The 16,950-nt window shown below is 24.3% G+C and overlaps 5 protein-coding genes across 5 annotated transcripts; 3 read left to right on the top strand and 2 right to left on the bottom strand. All coding sequences in view use genetic code 6, as the record gives it.

The window, feature by feature from the left end:
- Positions 1 to 771: 771 nt before the first annotated feature.
- On the top strand, positions 772 to 3,891 carry TTHERM_00599780 (transmembrane protein, putative; the record flags this gene model as incomplete). Its single annotated transcript, XM_001032453.3, has 7 exons — positions 772 to 1,267; positions 1,345 to 1,502; positions 1,558 to 1,899; positions 2,081 to 2,308; positions 2,370 to 2,624; positions 2,696 to 3,614; positions 3,674 to 3,891. The coding sequence occupies 7 exons, from the start codon at positions 772 to 774 to the stop codon at positions 3,889 to 3,891; spliced, it is 2,616 nt and encodes an 871-aa protein (XP_001032453.1).
- A 1,001-nt stretch (positions 3,892 to 4,892) lies between these two features.
- On the top strand, positions 4,893 to 7,837 carry TTHERM_00599770 (transmembrane protein, putative; the record flags this gene model as incomplete). Its single annotated transcript, XM_001032452.1, has 7 exons — positions 4,893 to 5,340; positions 5,408 to 5,565; positions 5,649 to 5,984; positions 6,038 to 6,268; positions 6,324 to 6,578; positions 6,635 to 7,568; positions 7,620 to 7,837. The coding sequence occupies 7 exons, from the start codon at positions 4,893 to 4,895 to the stop codon at positions 7,835 to 7,837; spliced, it is 2,580 nt and encodes an 859-aa protein (XP_001032452.1).
- A 706-nt stretch (positions 7,838 to 8,543) lies between these two features.
- TTHERM_00599760 (membrane-bound O-acyltransferase family MBOAT protein) lies at positions 8,544 to 10,244 on the bottom strand (the record flags this gene model as incomplete). The annotated part of the gene is made up of 3 exons (XM_001032451.1): positions 8,544 to 9,166; positions 9,234 to 9,729; positions 9,909 to 10,244. The coding sequence occupies 3 exons, from the start codon at positions 10,242 to 10,244 to the stop codon at positions 8,544 to 8,546; spliced, it is 1,455 nt and encodes a 484-aa protein (XP_001032451.1).
- A 900-nt stretch (positions 10,245 to 11,144) lies between these two features.
- On the top strand, positions 11,145 to 13,885 carry TTHERM_00599750 (tubulin-tyrosine ligase family protein; the record flags this gene model as incomplete). The annotated part of the gene is made up of 3 exons (XM_001032450.2): positions 11,145 to 12,787; positions 12,844 to 13,381; positions 13,433 to 13,885. 3 exons carry the CDS (start codon positions 11,145 to 11,147, stop codon positions 13,883 to 13,885), a joined length of 2,634 nt encoding a protein of 877 aa, XP_001032450.2.
- Positions 13,886 to 14,407: 522 nt separating this feature from the next.
- Positions 14,408 to 15,640, bottom strand: TTHERM_000599749 (hypothetical protein; the record flags this gene model as incomplete). The annotated part of the gene is made up of 6 exons (XM_012798752.1): positions 14,408 to 14,514; positions 14,671 to 14,743; positions 14,945 to 15,017; positions 15,189 to 15,261; positions 15,420 to 15,519; positions 15,584 to 15,640. The coding sequence occupies 6 exons, from the start codon at positions 15,638 to 15,640 to the stop codon at positions 14,408 to 14,410; spliced, it is 483 nt and encodes a 160-aa protein (XP_012654206.1).
- Positions 15,641 to 16,950: the final 1,310 nt, after the last annotated feature.

The following is a 16,950-nucleotide window of genomic DNA, read 5'->3' as shown; positions in this document are numbered from 1 at the left end:
CTTTTGAAAAAAAAATGTAGACTTTTTGAATTCTAAAAAAGTGTAATTTTAGAAATTTTAATAAATATATTCAAAGTATGAGCTTTAAAAGAATTAGAGAAAGGTATTTATTTATTTACACTGCCACACTATAAATTCAGAATTTATAACTCTTTCTAAATGTGAGCTAATTTTGATATGTTTCGAATCACATACGAACATAAAATCACCTGAATTTTTTATCAGCGAGGATAATAAAGAGGCAAAAACTTTTTTCTGTAACAAAAGATAACATTAAATTTTTAAAAATTAAAGAAAATTTTAATTTTATTTTCAGGATATACCTTTCTTTAAGTTAAAAAAAATAATAATTACTTGAATTTAATTTTTCTATTCTTATTTTTATGTGTTTTTAAAAAGTTATTTTTTGTTTTTATTCGAATTAGTTAATTGCATATTAATAGAAGTCAATTTAATTGTCAAAATATATTTCTTTCTATCAATCTTTATCTAACTAACCTTTTCTATTGATTAAAACAAACCCAGCTCAAACATAAACAGTATAAACGCATTTTTCTCCAAAGATCATATACTTATCAAACTCATCAATTAAATTTGATAGAGGACTTAATATCGAAATAATTAAAAATAATTAAAAAAAAATAATAAACATAAATTGAATTTTATAACAAAAACTAATCAATTGTTATTCCTGTAGAAGTTACTTTAGTTTAATAGATAAAACAAAAGTTAAGAAATATTTAAAAGAGCAATCATTCATAAACAAACATTATGGGTAAAGGACTTTACGTCTTATATGGATGCTTATTACTAAGCGTCTATTTTCTAAGATAATTGGAACTTGACACAAATAAAAGTCTTCAAAACTTTTTAGAGTCTAAATTCTTAGGAGGAGAAGAAGAAGAAGTTAATAGTAATCATAATAGTACTTCAAGTTTTTAACGTAATTTGCAAAGTTCAGCCACATCTAATACTGTAACCGACGTTCAAAGCTCACCCACATCAAATTAAGATGTCATTTCTATATGTAACGCAAGTTCTGATGGCGGTAAAGTGAGCTAATCACAAATTGATGCAGCAAGTCACTCACGCTCAACTTATAGAACTTCTTTTGGCCCTTCTTTAGGTGATGATCTTTTAAATTAAAGGGTTCCTTCCGTTGGTTCATAGGCTTAAAAAATCATAATTATTGCTTTAATCGCAATATTTTTGATAATAACTCCTTGGTTAACACTATGTTATTGCTGCTATTGCTGTTGTGATAAGAGTAGATTTCTTTTATTTTTATTATATTATTAATTTATTCATTTATTTATTTATTTTTCTACCTACAATTAATCAAAGAGTGCCCTTTGTGCTGTAAAGATGATCCCAAGAAGAAACCTTTTACAAGAGGATAGCTTTTATGCAATCTTATATCTGTTGTTGTTCTTGCATCCCTAACCTTAGCTACAAGCATAGCCGGATATGTTTATTCTAACAAAATTAATTCATCATATAAGGTAAATAATTAAACAGTTTTGAGATAATATTTTAATTATGTATTTGAATATATAGTCTATGAAATGCACAATTGTTTCAGCTCTTGATAACCTTAATTAGTAATAAACATTCACTCTTAATACAGGTTCTACAGGTACTTTCTTAGGTTTGAATGGATTGGAATCAACTATCCAAACCGTGTAAGGATAGCTTGACACCTGGTATACAGGTATTAGCAACTTCCAAACCACAAATTAACCAAAAATTGCAACTCTATAAAGTACATCACAGACCATTTAAAATATGTTAACCTCTATGAAATAAACTCCATTAGCTACTGGTTATTAATATGCTGCTAATAAAGGATGGTAAGATTAAATACCAAATGATGGGACAACTAGAAGTTCTATTTTCTTTGTAATTATGACAAAATTTAAATTATTTTAGATTTTAATTAGTGTTTAATATAAATTTCAGAATAGTTTATTTTGTTAATACATTTTTTATTAGTTACAAAGATAAAAACAAACTAATAAATCCTTAATTAAATCATCTTTTAAGAATCTAAATTAAATAATTATTTTTGTATTATTAATAGGATTCAACAAACTATCCAAAAGTAATAGATGGTATTGTTTCAGCTTAATAAAAAGTAACTTCAGCAGCTATTACAGCCATAAATGAAGCTTCTACTTAATGTACAAATCAAGCTAGTCAAGGTAAAACTAGTGTTAATAGTGCTCTTAGTTCGGCATTAACTTAAATCTAGAAGGGCTAAAATATGATATCTGATACAGTCAACAGCATTAAGAAAAATACTTCAATCGTAATAAATATTGAAAAATGGTATTTTAGCTTTATTAAATTTAAAATTTTTATAAAATTAGACTGATACAGTATTTTAGTTGGTTACTATCTTTTTAATGATATTCTATGGAATATTTATGTTTATAGCTGTAGCAGGAGCAGCCTTAGCTTTCATTGGTCATATCAAAAACATGTATAAGGTCAGAGTTTGTCTCCACTTCTTTTGGTGTATTCTAGGACTCTTAACATTCCTTGGTTTCATTTTAACATTAATACTAGGTATATTAACTATTGTAATGATGGATGGATGTGATGCAGGCAATAAATTTTTAAATGTAATTACTAAACTAATCATTTATTTTAGTTATTTAAATTTTAATTCATTGATTAATTAATTAATTATTAGGATCCAACATATTTCCAAACAGTGAATTTGGGAAGTAGTGATTTAAAATCTTATTTGAGTACATGCAAAGCTGAATTAGGAGGAGATGGTAATATACTAAAGAAGTTCAATATTGAGGATTAAGTAAATTAAATTACTAAGACATAGCAATCTCTATAGGATGCTTTGAATTCTTTTGATATGTCTGCTTATTAGCAATTTGAAAATAATTTACAGTATTTCTAGTTTACCCATACAATGATTTAACAATTTGGAGTAATATTTGCCAGAAATGACCAAAATTGGGCTACATATCCCCCTAATTAAATGGGTAATTACCCAATGTCTCTTGACTATTAGGAAGCAGTTGCTGGCTTCTCAACATAAACAAAATATCTTAGTTACCAAACATCATAATCAAATCCTTATTCCTCAATTTCATCAACTAACAATGACTTCTTTGTCTTCTAAGATAACTAATGCTCTGCTTATAACTATGCTAGTGTACTTTCATCTTTTGGTACTTCTTTATCAGGTAAAAACTGTGTTTCATATTAGACATCGACTAGTTAGTTTACCTCACCAAATGCAAGCACAAGATATGGTTCTGCTCAACCTTTTACAGATTTTTATAATAGAATTAACACTTATGTTTCTCAAGCTTAGAATATGTACAATAAACCTGAAACATTCTAATATTAAAATGCTGCTACCAATACTTAAACCACATCACCATCTGAAAAGAGAGATACATTTATTGGTGATATTATGACTGCATCATCTTCTACAGTTAGCCCAGGATTTGGCTATTAACTTAACAGTATAGTTCAAAATATTAAGAGTTAAGTTTTAGATGGTAGTAAGGCAATCACTGATTCATTGATAGGTCCTTCTGGTCTTATATACTAAGTTAACTGCTTATTCTTAGGGTTTACAATATGTAAATACATTTTTTATTATCATTTTATTAATTTTTAAAATTACTTTTTAAAATTAAAGAAAATTTCTATGAGCAATTATGCGATAACAGTGCCATTTCAATCTACATTACTTTCTAAATTATGTGTGTACTTTGTTTTAGCAATTTTGTTCTTTTGATTTTCTTATACAAAATCGCTATGAAATTTTTGGGCAAGTTAAAGGAAGAGCAAGATAAGCCTAATGTAGGTACAGTCATGCCCTAAGGTGGAATCGAAATGAAATAATTTATCAATTGATAAAAATTAATATTAAAAATTAAACATAAATATGAAAAACCTTATCTATTTGTTTCTAATATTATTAATCTATATAGATTGTTTTTTATTATTAATTTATATTTGACTTACTATTTTTCTAAAATCACTCTATTTAGAGATGTTTTTATTTGATAATTTCTCTTATTTTCGTATATTTTTTCAAACTAAAATTTTTTTTTTGTAAGCCTCTCTTTATCTCCTGAAAATGTACTTAAATTTAATTGTTTGTGTGATCAAGTTAATTTCAAAATTTGATTGTCCATTCATTCATTATATCTTTTATTAACTATTTTTACTAATTAATTTCTTTTTTCTACATCAATCGCTCTAATCAATCAAAAAAGACTAAAAAGTCTACAAATATATAAAATTGTAAGGAAATCCAGCTGTTTGAATATGAAATTCAACTTAAATAATTAAGTAGCATTTTTATTTATTAATAATTTCTGCTTCATTTTATTTACTGTAAATATTTGTAATTTGAAATAAATTATCCTTATTCTCCACATTTTATTACATATATTTAATAATCATCCATAATAGGAAGAAGATCAAAAAAAAAATGCTTCAAAAATAAAAAAAAGCAGTATATAATATTCTCATTGATATTTGTTCTCTGTAATATAAAACGCTGTAAGAAAAATATATTATGACTTAAATTTAAGGAAGTTATGAAGTATAGGAAATGTGAGGAAAAAAGTATTTTTCTAATAGTTTTAACTTTTAAAGTTACATCCAAAACTTTTTAATTCATCAGAAGAATAGTTAAAATTTTTTAATTTCAAATGTTTATAAGGGGCTATGAAGCTTTTTATAGACTCAATTCATTTTCTAAAGATATTTTTTTTAAAAATTTAGAATTAGTTAAGTTTAAATTCATTGGATATAGCTGCTAATTTATAATTGATTAATTAATTATCAAAACAAAATTCAATCAAAAAAGAAGAAAAAGTCTAATCAATTAGATCTAACCATCGAGGATGAAGAATTCTCTTATCGCATTGTATGGATGCCTACTGCTATCCATTTACCTAATAAGATCCCTTGACTTAAGCAATAAAAAGATAGATATAAGCTAATACAGCTCATACTTTACTCAAGACAGTACAGTAAACGAAGCAGAAACTTATGATTATCGTATATTATAAGATTAATCAAGTTTTCAAAATCCAAAAGTAATAAAGATATGCAAAGAAGCTTCTAACTCAACCATTAGTCAATCTAAAGTAAGTAAATTTAATACAGCTTATGATGAATACAGAGGCGCATTTGGACCTGCTATTGGCGATGAATTAATTAGAGATTAAAAAGTACCTGAGACAAATAAATTAATTTAGAAAGCAATTATTTTAGGTATCTTACTAATATTCTTTTTAATAACTCCTATAATAACTTTCTGCTATTGTTGTTACTGCTGCTGCGATTAAAGTAAATAATTAAAAATTTAAAAGATTAAATTTTTAAATCCTTTTTTTTCTCCATTCCTTAATAAAAGAATGTCCATGCTGTTGCAAGGATGATATCTAAAAGAATCCCTTCACAAAGAGATAAATGGTTTACACTTTGATATGCGTTATTTTATTCTCTGCTCTCACCCTATCTACCAGTGTCGCTGGATATATATATTCTAGTGATATTAACTCTTCTTACAAAGTAAAATCTTCAATTATAATTTTTTTTTTCATTAATTTGTTAGCTAATCATCTAACTAACAACTAAATAATTTATTCTAACAGTCTATGAAATGTGTGGTTGTATCTAGCTTAGATAATTTAAATTTATAATAAAATTACAATACCTCAGATGGAACTCAAGCTAATTTTATTGGGCTAAATGGTCTTAAAACTTAGGTAAATACAATAACTTCTAAAATAGATAACTATGTAGCTCAAATCAATAGTTTTGCTACTTATAGCTCAACCTAAAGTAGTAATATTTAGAAAGTTTCAGATTCTATTACTAGCATGTTTACTGCTTTGTAAACTGTAGATTCTAGCTTTAAGACTCACTAGAAAGGTGAAAGTTCTGGATTTAGTGATTTTTCTGATTCCACTTAACCATCTCGTTTCTATGTAAAAAATATTTTCACTTAATTCATTTTATCAATAATTAATATTAATTAAAGGGAGATACTTACTCAAACCTCGTTAATTAAATGGTTACAGCTTAGAATTAAGCTTCTTCTGCGGCAGTTTCAGCTATGAAAGAAGCCTCAGACCAAGCTAAATCTTTTGCTTAAGATAATCAAAATTCGAACTCAATAAAACAACCATTATAAGATGCTTTAAGTCAAATCAGTAATGGCCAGAGTCAAATTAATAGCTATATTAATTAAATTGACGATAATAGCTAATTGGTATTTAACTTAAATTAAAAAATATAAAATTAAATAAATATTTTAATTTTTATAGACTGATCAAGTATTTAACTTAATCACAATCTTTTTGATGGCATTCTATGGTGTATTCATATTTATTGCTGTTGTTGGGTCAATTCTCTCTTTTGTTGGTTATATTAAGCATATGCTCAAGGTCAGATACTGCTTAAATATCTTCTGGTGCCTTCTTGGTTTGCTTACATTTATAGGATTTTTATTATGTGTAATACTTGGTATTCTCACAATTGTACTTATGGAAGGTTGTAATACAACAGATAAAATATTTAATGTAAAGCTTGCGTTTTATCTGATTTCATTTCATTTATTTTTACATTTATAAAATAGGACAAAACCTATCTTAGTTCATTTTCTCAATTAACCGCAGATGATATTAGTTACTTAACAACCTGTAAGGCTAGTTTAGGTGGTAAAGGTGATATTCTAACCAAGTTTAAAATTTAAGATAAGGTAGATACTATGACAGAGACTTAAAGTGATCTTTAAAAATCATATGATTCATTTGACATTACTTAATATTAAAAATTTGAATAATATATGCAATTTTTCTTAAATTAACACCTAACAATGCAAAATTATGGAATATTTACAGATAGATCTGATTAAGATTGGGTCACTACTGGTCCTGATTAGCTTGCAAAATATAATATTATTTTAGACTATGATAATGCTGTTAAAATATATCAAGCTTAAATCAGTTAATTGAATAACAGTGTAACAAGTTCAAATGCATATAATTGTGTTTCAAGTAGTGCTTATGATTAATTTGTTATAAAAGATGATTAATGCGCAAATAATTACAACAATCTTCATCCCGTGTCGTAAACTGATTTTTAAACTGGATTAACTGGAACTAATTGCGTGAGTTGGTAAACTATTTCATAATTACCTAATCTTCAAACAGATACTTAAAGTAGATATACTTCATGCACAACAAAACCTTGGGATTTATTTTACTCAAAGTTTAAAACATATGTTGCATTTTCTACAACAAGATATGCTAAATCAGAAACTTTTAATTATAAAGATTCAAGCAATACTGGCCAAACAATAACTTTAATTAGAAGTGAGTTTATAAATAACGTTATTATTCCTCAATAATCATCAAGTAATGCAGATGGTTTTGGTTATATGTTGTTAGATTTCAAAAACAAAGTCAATAGTCAAGTACTTGATGGAAGTAAAGAAATTAGCGATGCGTTAACAGGAAAATAAGGATTGCTAAATAATGTAAATTGCCTCTTCTTTGGTTATACTTTAGGTAATAATTGTCAATTTTTTTTTAATTTTAATAATTTTTTTTTTTAAAAAGATAATTTACAAAATACTATGTGTGCTGATAGTGGACTATCTATTTACAACACATTCAAAATTATGTGTGTTTTAACTTTCAGTAATTTCATTTTGCTTGTATACCTCTACAAGATGTCTATGAAATTTTTAGGAAAGAAAAAAGAATAAGAATTGCAGATGGCTAAACCCTAACATTAAGGTGAAAATATTGAGATTGTTGGTTTAAAATAGGCTTGATTATTAAAATTTAATTAATTTAATTATTTTTATAAGATAAAGTAATTATTTTTTGAAAATTATTATCTTTGTTTGTAATTATGATTTTATTAACTCATTAATACCTTATTGATATATTGATAATACTAATTATTTCTTTTTTATTCATATTTGATAATATATTAGTTAATAACCATAATATTCAATAAGATTTATTAATTAATTACCTAAAATTAATTACATCTTTGATCTTTTGTATAAAAATTCATTCCATATTACTGTTATTGAGCTTTTTAAATAATTTTTTTTACAAATTTGTTTGTTAAAAGCATTATTATTATTTTAAATTTTATAAAATATAATTTTAAATTGAATTTGAAAAATTAAAATTTAAAAAAATTATAAAAATAAGTTTAAAAATTTAAAAAAAACTATTTTATTAAATAAAAAAAATATATTTATAATAAAATGAATGTATGAATCATTATATATGAAAATTTTACAGAAAAAATAAAACTTTTTATTAAAATTTAAGACAATTAATTATTTTTATTTTATCCAAATAAATAAAATATATAAAAAATTCAAATTGATTGATTAATTTTTAAATTAGTTTAGACGGATACAAACATTTCTTGACTATTAAAAAAAGACATTAAACATTTAAAATCACATTCCAAATAAAGTAAAGATTATTTATATACTTAAATAAATCTTTTAATGTCTTTCATTAGCTTTTTGCGTTTTCACCAGAAGGAGTTTCTTATTCAGGTTATCCTTCAGTCTTCTTTTTATGGCTCTTTTGTCCCCATCCAGTAACATTAAATGCCAAAATTACAAGTACTACAAGAATCAAATAAACATAGCTGTGAGTTTTAAAGAAAGTATGGTTATTCTCAAGGGAAAGTAGTTAGAATCCTATACCAAAACAGTTAAGAGGAACTTAAGCTAATAAGAATCTGCCTACATTAAAGACTGGACTTGAGACAGATTTTCTGATTTTATTAAAAACATGAGCTTTATTTATAGAAGCATTATAGAAAAGCTTAGCGCATGTCATACATAAGGACCATTAAAAGAAGGCGGTGTAATAACCAGGATAGAATCCATGCCAGAAAGCAGAAATGATATTTGTTGCATATTGAGCTATGTTTGCTCTCTAAACACTCTTTTTACCATTTTCAGGATATATTCTAAGGTAGACATACTTTTTTAACCAAAATTGAACTGAGCTATTCCAGCATTCAACTTTGTATTTGATATCGTAAGATAATTCATTAGATGGAATACAAGATAAAACTCTATCCCATTTATTTTTACCATCTTTACACTTTCCGTTGTAAGATAATCCTAAGTTTAATTTGCAAAAAATATTTTTTCAAAATATTTTTATATTAATTAGTAATTTAAAACATACCTGATGAGGCAACACCAGCTTATGAAAAACACCATCCAGCATAATACTTTATACGGATTAAAGTAATGCATATGTTGAAGAAGAGAGATTTTTCTAAGAAAGTTAAATCTGCATATTCTTAAGACAACACGTAGCTTAAAGGAAAGCGAGGAAGTAAACAAATATAAATTCCAGAAAATGCAGCAGCTTTTAAAAGCCATTCTAAACTATTGAAAAGAGTAAAAGGAATCTTTGAATAGTGCTCTTTTTTGTGAATAAAAAGATTAAATTCATAGTAATCAAAATTAGGACCACAGATAGCACTACCGAAAAAGTGGATGTAAGAAAAGTACTCCAAGAAGCTAGGTAGTTTCTTTAATTATCTCATTTTCTAATCTACTGAAAGCTTGCTTTCATCTTTACCTCCATCTTGATAGCACCAAGCAAATCCTGTCCATTTGCAAATAGTCATCATTAAAATGGTTGTAATATCCATATCCCAGCTGCCATAAGATGCCTATTTATTGATAGATATACATATCGATTAATTATTTTATATTTGAAAAGAAAACTTTTAAGAATTAAACCTTAAAAATAAATATTTTTAACATTTTTTAAACATGATTAATTAATTAACTCCTTAAACTTAAATTAAATATGGTTTAAAAAAGAATTTATATTTTTAAAAAAGTTTACCCATTATCTGTAAATATGATGAGCGCTCATATAAATAAGAGACTATACAAATACAACTATTGCAACACTCTTTCTATTGAAGATCTTCAACATTAAATATACAGCTAATGTCTAGAGCAAGACAAATACAATTTGATCTTTGTAGACTAAGTATTAGAGGAAAAGTCCTAATACTATGCTTAAAAAATGACGAATGAAAGAACCCCTTAAAAATGAAAAAACAATCCCAAAAGGAATAGCCATAATTAATGCTGATACTAGTCTAATCTAGTCAGCAGGAATGTTTAAGACTTTAGAAAATTACTCAAAAACTAAATCTAGAGCTGCAAAAACCATATCTATCTAATATATGTTTTTATGTACCTTTTTGAATTTTATTTAAAAGATATTAATTTGTTTAATTATTTATTTTTACTTCTTAAAAGGAGTTTAGTTCTCTTTTTATAAATTATGTTTTTGTATGTAAATAAGCAAAACATAATATCAAAATCATATATCATTTAATCATGCCAAAAACTGTAAAGACAAAATATTTAAAATCTGTTTATTAAGTGAGTATGAATAAATTTTCCTTTAAGATTAAATAATCAACTTTGAAAAGTAGATTATCTATTCATCTAAGTTCAATAGATAAATAGGCTTATTTTTTAAATTCATCAAGTTTTTAAAAATAGCAAAAGCCTAAAAGTAAAAAAAGTAATAAAAAGCTTAAATATAAATAAAATTAATTTTATCAATAAAAAAATAAATATTTAATTAGATTAATTAGTCAAATGTAAGCTTTTGAAAATGAGGAATTATAATTATATTATTTTTAGCTTTGGAGTATATTATAAAAGGTATTAATAAAAAAAATATAAAGCTAATGAGATAATTTAAAATTATTATTGAGTTAATTTTAAAAATAATTTGAAAAATAACTAAAAAATTAGGATGAGAATCTATCAATATATTTAAAAATTATTTTGTCTTTTAAATCGACTTGCTGTAGATTTTAGCAAAATTTAAAAATAAATAACAAATATTTATCTTAGTTAACAATAACGCATTTCATGTATGCACTCGATGATAAAGTAATCTATTTCAATAAATAATCAATTGTCTTTATCTGTTATAAAGTATTGAAATAATTAATCAGATCAAAAAATATCTTTTTTATAAATTTTTATATTCTTAGATTTCAAAACGTATTTGATTTATATTTTAAATTGAAAAATAGTAAATAAGTATATAAAAATGAGCTAATAACAGAATAAAAAGGAAACAATTTAGGATAATTTTTATGAAGACCCTACAAAGGAAAAATTAAGCATAGAATTTATAAGATAAAGAAGAAAGGAGTTGAAAGATGACTGCAAAAAACAACTTATTTCAATATTTATTATTCTTTTTGTACTTATTATGGCAATAATCTAGCCGCTAATTTGGCCTTCTTCTAATAAAAAAGAAGAAACCCGTATTGATAATAGCAAATGGTTAGTCTATTCTGATCATTAATCAATTAGATCACTTTTTGAAGCTAACGGATATAATATTACTGATGATAGCATATCAAGCAATATATTATGGATTAGTAATTAAGAATAATTAGCAATATTACAAGAGGATAAAAAATCTTAGTAGGTATTTAATAGCTATGGTAACTCTTTACTTTCTAAATATTCTCTTTTCAATACTTTATAGAAATTTGATTTAAAAGATGCTTATCGTTTTATTTAGCCACGAAAATTTATGCCTAGAACTTTTATAATTCCTTTTGCAAACGAAACTGAGTGTGAAGACTATTTAGAATTAGCTAACCACAGAAAATATAATAACTCGCATACATTCATAGCTGGTGTAGAAAATAATTCAACAGGGAAAATTATACTATAGCAAGTAGTTAAAGGTTCAGCTAATTTTCTCTAAATTTATAATAACTATAAATCGAAATTTGCACCTTATAGCTCAAATCATATTTTTTTCTTTTAAAAGTTTGTCCAAAATCCTATAGAACTTGATAAAAGGCCTTTAGAAATATTCTTTCCTATCTCAGTTGTAGGCAAAACTATATTATATAATGAAACAAATATTTTCGCAAAATCCTATTCAAACTAATAAGAAATGGAAGATATTCTTAATATAAATACATTAAGTAGCAATTAGAATGATGAAAACAATAGAATATACTGGAAAGCTATTTCATATAAATATATTGAGAGTACACTGTATTAAAATGAATAAACAATTAATATTATGAAATATATTATTTCTTACTGCATGGAGGCTATGTTTGATCAAGATTTTCCTGATCATGAAGGAAGAAATAGATACTCTCTTTATGTATTTATATTCTAAATTGACAAAAATGATTCAAGAGTTTATCTGACTAATATAGAATAAAATAGTAGGATAAAAAGTTCTCCCAAAAGCTCGTTTAATAAATTGATATTAAGTGGCTATAAACATTTAATTGATAACTTGGCTCCTGCATTGAAATAAAAAATATAATTCAACAGAAATAACACTCTTAGAGTATATAAAAATGCTATTCAATCATAGCTTTATTTGCATGATAACGAGAAGAAAACTCCAGATATGTTTAAAACAGTTGCGCCTCTGGATTATAATTTCAGAGTAAAAAAGGTTGTTGTTTATAGCCTCTTAAATTTCTTAAACTTTTTCTAGTATTTTCACCAAAAGCAAGAAGACTATATAAGCTTGCTGAAATCAAAACAATAGTATAATTAATATGAAAAAACTGCTGATATTTATTTTGCAAAGCATATTTCCAAATTCAGACCATATAAAAATGCTGAATGGGGAAGCGAATCTGGATGGTAAAGTAGGACAAAGTATAGATTTTAGATGGATTTAAATTAATTAACCAAAACAAAAAAGTAAATTATCAAATTTTTAAATTGAATCAAATTTACAATTTAATATTTATGAAAAGGCATAAAAATTTTGAAGTGGATAGATATATTCCTAAAACATACTTTTTTAACATGACTTCGTAAGGATATAGTAATTAATTCGAAAAAGAATTTCTTAAAAGTTATAAAAACCTAAAGGGTTTATGGATTTACAAACCTTCTTCTAGTTACGGAGGAATAGGAATTAAACTTTCTTACAACTTGACAGAGATTCTTTCTACAATTGACTAGCAAAAAAGAGATTTAGATAAATCCCATGTTGATTAAAATGAAGATGGGTTTAGCTTAGTTCAAAAATACATAGAAAGGCCATATCTTATAAACAAAAAGAAGTTTGATTTCAGAATGTATCCAATAATGATAAGTGCCAGTCCTTTGGTTGTAGTATATTTGAACGGATATGTGAGATCTTCTCTTTTTGATTATACTTTAAACAACCTAGATGAAGGAATTCATTTAACTAATCTTCATGTTTAGAAAAGTCATCCTTAATTTAATTAATTGCAAGATCAAGCCCACATATCAATACAAGATTTCGAAAATTAATTCTTTCTAAAAGTAAAAATTTATTAAATTTTTATTTTAATATTAAGCTTTTTTTTAAACTAGGATTTTAGCTAAGAATAGCTTGAAATTATGTATAATCATATAAAAGCAGTTTGTGCTTTTTCTTTGTAGGCAATATATCAAAGCAAAAAGGATACTATAGGTAGATTCTAAGCTTATGGAGTCGATATTATGATCGATGATTAAGCTAACGTATAGCTGATAGAAATGAATAGCAATCCTTACTTTATAAATGGAACAAGTTTGCATGTCAATCTTCTGCCAAAGTTAATTAAAAACTTTTTAGATTTAAGCACTGAAATTTTGAGATAAAATGAAATATATGGTAAGGTGATTAGTACTGATTTTATAGCCGAAATGTGTCCTCATTGTGACATTTTAATTGACGAAACTAAGAATTTCTATTATCTAAATTATTTCAATTAAACAACAGGTTAATTTAATTATGATAACCCAGTATATTAAAATAAAAAAAGAGAAAAATTTATTTATTGAATGTAATTTTTAATTTTAAGTAATTGCTTTGTAGTCTTTGTATAAAAATTCATTTAAAAAAATGTATTTATTTTTATCATTTTAAAAAGAAAACAAATTAATTTTAAATTAAATTAACAAAAAAAATTATTAATAATTAACCAAATATTAAAATTTCAAAAACCTATAACTTTTTTTATATAATATTAAAGCTATTCATTACTTTTATTATTCTAATTATAAAAATAAATTATAAATTTAACTATTTAAAAGAAAGAATTAATTTAGTTTATTAAAATTTTATTTTTAAATTTAATTGATCAATCAATATATTTTGATCAAAATTGCATATTTTTTTCGATTTATCAGCTTAATTCTTTAATTAAATGTATTGAAATAAAAATGAATATTATATTTTTATTTTATCAAATATTTATTTATTATGAAAAAACTATTCAAATTTCATCTTATTTTTTGTTTTTTTTATTTCAAACAAAGCTAAATTAAATATTTGCATGTTGGTATTGGTTATTAAAATTTATTTCAAAGCAAATATGTTGGTTGTATGGTGTAGCGGTTAGCACCGAGGACTTTGAATCCTCTGACCTGGGTTCGAATCCCAGTACGACCTTCTTTTTGGTTTTTTTAAACTTAATACATTCGTTAATTTTATATGTTTTTAATTCTTAAAACGTATTTTTAATTTAATTGCCTATAAGCTTGTTTTATTTTAATTATTGTTTTTATTATAATTTGAAGTATTTAAAACTTTTTAAAAATTTAATCTTTCTTATGTGAAATATTACGACGGTTGTATGGTGTAGCGGTTAGCACCGAGGACTTTGAATCCTCTGACCTGGGTTCGAATCCCAGTACGACCTTTTTATAAAATAATTTAGAATTTATTTTTAATAATTGATATAAAACATTTTCCATATCTTTAAGTAAAAAAGCTGATATAAATTCATTTTAATATTAAATTGTTGTTGCAGAGCTAATTTTATCAAATACTTTCTTAGATAATAATATCAATTTAACCAAAAAAAAAAAAATTTATATCTTTTGAAAATAAAATATTACAACGGTTGTATGGTGTAGCGGTTAGCACCGAGGACTTTGAATCCTCTGACCTGGGTTCGAATCCCAGTACGACCTTTTTTATATGTTTTATCAAATTTTTAAACATATTTTCTATTTTTTTAATTTTTAAAACATATTTTCAACTCTTTTATAGATAAATTAATTTTGATTTTAGATAATTTTGATAATAATTTTTAAACACTCAAAATATAAAAAAATTAAATTTTTTAAAGTAAAATATTACAACGGTTGTATGGTGTAGCGGTTAGCACCGAGGACTTTGAATCCTCTGACCTGGGTTCGAATCCCAGTACGACCTTTTTGATATATTTTATCAAGTTTTTAAGCACATTTTCAATTTTTTCAACTTTTAATACATATTTTTAACTCATTTATGTTGATAAATGTTTGATTTTAGTAATTTTATGATAATAATTTCAAGTATTTAAAGTATTAAAAATTTTAATCTTTTTACCATAAAATACTACAAATTTTGGATGATGTAATTATAAAAACATAGGACTTTGAATCTTTTGATCTAGGTTTGAATTTAATTAAGACCTTATTTAGAATGCCTTAATGTATTACCAAAAATTTTTTATGTTTGTCATCTCGTAAAAATAAATAAAAAGGTCGTACTGGGATTCGAACCCAGGTCAGAGGATTCAAAGTCCTCGGTGCTAACCGCTACACCATACAACCGTTGTGATATATTATATTAAAAATATTAAAAATTTTTTTTAAATGTAGCATAAAATGATAATTTAAAATCTAACAAATAAATAAATCTATGCAAGCTAAAATTTATATTTTTAAGAATTGCAAAAGCTCAATTTGCACTTAACTGATGAAAAAATTCTAATATTATTCTATTAAATAAATAAATGATTGCAATATTATTAACCTAATCTATTTAAATATTATATATTTAAGTTTAAAGTGTGTTTTAATCAATTAAATATATTTTTATTTTTAGGTAGTATATTTAAACAAATAATTATAATTTAGAAAATTATTTATTCTTATATTTGATTAATTTTTTATAGATTAAAAAAGAGATTGTATTTATATTTTGTTTTGAAAACTGATAGTTAACCAATTTAAGAAAGAAAAGAATTTTTCAAATAAAGTTAATAGCGGTTGTATAGTGTAGTGGTTATCACAGAGGATTCTGATTCCTTTGACCTGGGTTCGAATCCCGGTACGACCTAAATTTTTACTTTAAAAGTAGATAAATAAATTAATTTTATTTCTGTAAACAACCAAAATGAGGTTTTACTATCTCTTTATTATAGTATTTAATTTTAATTTTTTTGTTATTGTAAAATTAATTTAATAGAAAAGAGTTTAAAATTAGTTCAAGACCTAAAACTATTCAATTTAATTAATAAAAATTCAATTTCATTATTATCAATAGCGGTTGTATAGTGTAGTGGTTATCACAGAGGATTCTGATTCCTTTGACCTGGGTTCGAATCCCAGTACGACCTTCTTTTTTAATTGGTTATTAATCTATCATAATATATATTATTTTGATTTTGTTAAATTCGCAAGGAATAATTATTTATTATTACATTAATTATTTTTTAATTTCTAGCAAGATAATTTATGTTTTATATAACTAAAATGATTTTATATCATCTAATACACAAAATAATTCAAGTTTGTTATAATTTATAATTACCATCTCTTTGTATTCAATAATATTTTTTAATGGCTTATTTAAAAATTGTTAAAATTTTATTTTTTGAAACTTATATTTTTATATTCGAAACAACTCTATTAATAAATAAAATATATTTTAATTATGTAAAAATTAATTATTATTTTTCTTTTATTTTATACTTCATAAAAAATTGCTTTTCGCCTTTATTTTAACATTAATTTTTAATATAAAAATATATAAATTAATTTATTCATTTACAGTTATCAAAATTCTGAAAAAGAAAAAAACAAATTTTTATATTTCAAAAAAATTGGGGTTGGGGTTGGGGTTGGGGTTGGGG

This window comes from Tetrahymena thermophila, assembly GCF_000189635.1.
Source record: "Tetrahymena thermophila SB210 genomic scaffold scf_8254563, whole genome shotgun sequence".
NCBI classification, from domain to species: domain Eukaryota; phylum Ciliophora; class Oligohymenophorea; order Hymenostomatida; family Tetrahymenidae; genus Tetrahymena; species Tetrahymena thermophila.
This window is presented reverse-complemented; position numbering and strand designations above follow the sequence as displayed.